This window comes from Dromiciops gliroides, chromosome 2 (assembly GCF_019393635.1).
Source record: "Dromiciops gliroides isolate mDroGli1 chromosome 2, mDroGli1.pri, whole genome shotgun sequence".
Lineage (NCBI taxonomy): Eukaryota > Metazoa > Chordata > Mammalia > Microbiotheria > Microbiotheriidae > Dromiciops > Dromiciops gliroides.
The window spans coordinates 242189785-242193578 of record NC_057862.1 but is presented as its reverse complement, the minus strand read 5'-3'; the positions used below and the strand labels follow the sequence as shown (position 1 = coordinate 242193578).

Genomic DNA, 3794 nt, shown 5'->3' with positions numbered 1-3794 from the left:
CAAAAGTAAGGAATAATAAATGGATAGTAGAAGTCTTGCAGGGGCATCCACTAAATGTTAAATAAAAGACTAAACAAAGACCTTAGGTTGATCCTGCAGGACTTCTTAAATTTTTTGATATAGCCAAAAGAACTACATCTTAGAGACCTGAATTCAAATCCCAGTTCTGCCACTTATTTATCTATGGTGCAAATAATTTCACTTTAATAGGCTGTAGGAGTAGGAGATGAAATTTATGGTCCCTTTCAGTTCCACTATTACAAGGGAAACATGATGAAGTCTGTGACCCACCTCTTGATAGAGAAGGGATGGACTTGGTACAGACAGAGATCTATTTCTGACATAACCAAATAAATATGTCAAGCAAAATAAATTCCCACATTCATCATGTCCCAAAATAGGTCTCATCTTATAAGTCCATCTTAAGGGTTTCCTCTCTCTCTCTCTCTCTCTCTCTTGAACAGGGGAGTGAGAGAGGGAGAAATAAATGCTTCCTAATAGAAAAAAATAATTTTGTTTATTAAAAGTTTAAAAATTGTTTTGCACTATGACCCTACGCTGGGAAATAAATTGCCAAATACCACTCACCCTTCTTATGGTCATTTCCCTTTCTTTCCTGCTCCAGGTTCTGAACCTGGGGTTCTTGGAAGGGTCGAGGAGGAGGAGGGGAACAAAAGGCGGGAGTTGGGACTGCCTCTCTTCTGACCAGTCCAGCCATGCGCCGGGTCGGTAACCGCCTAAGATTCTGAGAGGCTCGCGAGCAGCTGCCAGAAACTGGACTCTGACCAACTGGTGGGGGCACCACTGAGGGGCTCAGTTACCGGTTCTGAACTTTGGCGGTGCCTCGCTTGAATCTGCTCTCGCTCGCAGCCGCAGCTCCAATCCTGGCCCCACCATTCTCTCTGTAACTCTGACTGGAGAATGCTCATGGGAGTGACAGGGAGAGCCCTTGTGCTGGTGCTCAGCCTCGAAGTGCTTCTGGCACCTGCAGACTGCCTCCAGCCCCGACCAGGCTGGCGCTTCGCCTCCTATGAGGTGGTGATTCCCTGGAAGGTGCCTCCCCAAACCGGTGTCCCTGAGGAATCAGGGAGGCACACATACATTCTGTACATCGAGGGTCAGAAACGAGTGGTGCACCTGAAAATGAGGAAGCTCTGGATGCCCCGACACCTCCCAGTGTTCACCTACAACGACCAGGAGGTGCTCACGGTGGACCTGCCCTTCATCCCTGATGACTGCTACTACCAGGGTGTCGTGGAGGGCATACCCCAGTCCGTGGTGGCCCTTAGCACCTGTTCCGGAGGCCTCCATGGGATGCTAAAGATGGAGAATCTCACCTATGAAATTGAGCCACTCTCCACCACCATCACCTTTCAGCATCTAGTTTATCGTTTGGAGGAACTGGAGGACGGTGGATTTAAAATGAAATGTGCCACAACTGATGAGGAACTTAGTCATCACAGCTTTCAACCACTGTCAGACATAATGCCAGAAACTTTAACCAAGGAGGGCACTCAGGCACCCACTAGATTTGTGGAGCTGGCTGTGGTGGTAGACCATGAACGGTTTATCTTCTTAAATCAAAACAAAACAAAAGTGGTGGAGCAAGTTTTAATCATAGTTCATATGACTGACATCCTGTATGACCCACTGAGAATCCATATATTTTTGGTGGGCCTAGAAATATGGACTCAAGGTAATCTAATTGATACTGTAGGTCCTATATGGACAGTTGCTTTGGATTTTCAGATGTGGCAACAGAACACTCTTCCCAGACGCTTGCAATATGATACTGCACATTTAATTATCTTCAACTCATATGGGATCTACCTTGGGTCAGGCTACGTAGGAAACATTTGTAGTGAAAATCATGCCACAGCTCTTCTCTCCTTCACCGACAACAACTTGATTTTATTTTCTGCCCTTTTTGCTCATGAGCTCGGTCATAACTTGGGCATGCATCATGATGTGGAGACCTGCTCTTGTAAAGGGAAAAATTGTATCATGAGTTCTAATATATTTAAGGGAGAAACCTTCAGTAACTGTAGCTATAATTACTTCTACAAACAACTGACCAGTGATGCACACTGTTTAGCTGACCCCCCAGAAGAACAAGAAGTCTACTTTTTAAGGCACTGTGGTAATAGGATGGTGGAAAATGGAGAACAATGTGACTGTGGATCAGAAAAGGATTGTGAACAGGATCATTGCTGCGAGACCGACTGTAGGCTGTCTCCTGGTGCTGATTGTGCTTTAGGTCATTGTTGTAAGGACTGCAAGGTTGTTCCTGCAGGACAATTATGTAGAGCTCAGATTAGTAGCTGTGATCTCCCAGAGTACTGCAATGGAGTTTCACCATGGTGTCCACCTGACACATATGTGCTCAATGGAAGCCCGTGTGGAGACGGAGGCTTCTGTTACGAGAAATATTGCCGAGGCCTTGACCAACAATGCAAAAGCATCTTTGGCCAAAAAGCAAAAAGTGCTTCCTTAAAATGTTTCAAGGAAATAAACATGGAAGGAGATCGTTTTGGTAACTGTGGCTTTTTGGGGGACAGATATGTGAAATGTGCTGAAGATCATATCTTATGTGGAAGAATACTGTGTGAAAATGTAACAGAAATCCCTGTTATGAAGGATTTTATCAGCATCTTCCAGATGAATGTTAATGGCACTACCTGCTGGGGGACAGATTATCACTTTGGGATGAGAGGTATTGATATTGGAGAAGTGAAAGATGGAACAAGGTGTGGACCAAAGAAAATGTGTAAGAATAGGAAATGTGTCGATATTTCAGAAGAAAAGAATGCATGTAATGCAACAACATGTAATGACCGAGGCCTGTGCAACCATAATCGGAATTGTCATTGTCTATATGGATGGAATCCACCCTATTGTAATTTTAAAGGCTATGGGGGAAGCATTGACAGTGGGCCTGCACCCAAAAAGAAATTCAGCAAATTCCTAATCCTTTACATTGGAATGACCTCCGTTGTTCTGGTTCTTACAACTTCACTATTGACATATTTTGAATCCAAAATCAGGGCAATGTTATTTAATAGAGACCACTTAAGATCAACTGATTCATCAATGAAAATATAGATTATATGGACTTCACTGTGAGAATTAGTTAAAAGAAAATATTGACTATTGAGTTTTGGGGTTTTTTTCTTTCTAGAGATGGCATTTTAAAAAAAGATTCTTTGATTTCTTTAAATAGTTGTTGGGTCATGATTATAAAATATGTGCATTCCTATCCAATTTTCACCTTCACCTCACCCTCCCACCCCAAAAACTTTTATAGCATTGTTTTCTCTTTGGCATACATTTTGAAATGTAAAAGTTTGGTCCATTTTTATAGCCTTTCTTAGCAAAACAGCAGTCTGTAATGCTTCTCCCCAAAATGGTATGAGACTGAATTTTTCCCTCCTGACAAATAGGTGATGGATTCAAAGATACAGAATAAGACATACATTTTTGGATATGAGCAATGTGGGGTTTGTTTTGTTTGTGCTCATTTGTTATGAAAGTGTTTTTTGTTCTTTTCAATGGTGGGGAATAGGAAGGAGATAAAATAAAGGCTTGTTAATTCAACATTTTAATTTTTTTTTTAAGAGTTCAGTGTGTAAATTTAGGGACACTCAGTAAATGGGCCACAGCAGTCCAAGAAGAGTTGGTAAGATCCATGGCATCTTTCAAATACCCACAATGCAATTCTGACATATAAACAAACTTGTTCATCCTTAAGTACTTGGAGGAGCTTTGCTTAAAATACTACCTCTTGGGGCAGCTAG

The 3794-nt window shown here is 42.3% G+C and overlaps 1 protein-coding gene across 1 annotated transcript; it reads left to right on the top strand.

Moving 5' to 3' along the window:
- Positions 1-927: 927 nt before the first annotated feature.
- On the top strand, positions 928-3102 carry LOC122738637 (disintegrin and metalloproteinase domain-containing protein 20-like). Its single transcript, XM_043980623.1, has one exon. The coding sequence runs from the start codon at positions 928-930 to the stop codon at positions 3100-3102; it is 2175 nt and encodes a 724-aa protein (XP_043836558.1).
- The last annotated feature ends 692 nt before the right edge of the window (positions 3103-3794 follow it).

Bases quoted from the DNA above. Each gene is read 5' to 3' on its own strand.
- LOC122738637 (XM_043980623.1), top strand. From the start codon at position 928: ATGGGAGTGACAGGGAGAGCCCTTGTGCTGGTGCTCAGCCTCGAAGTG.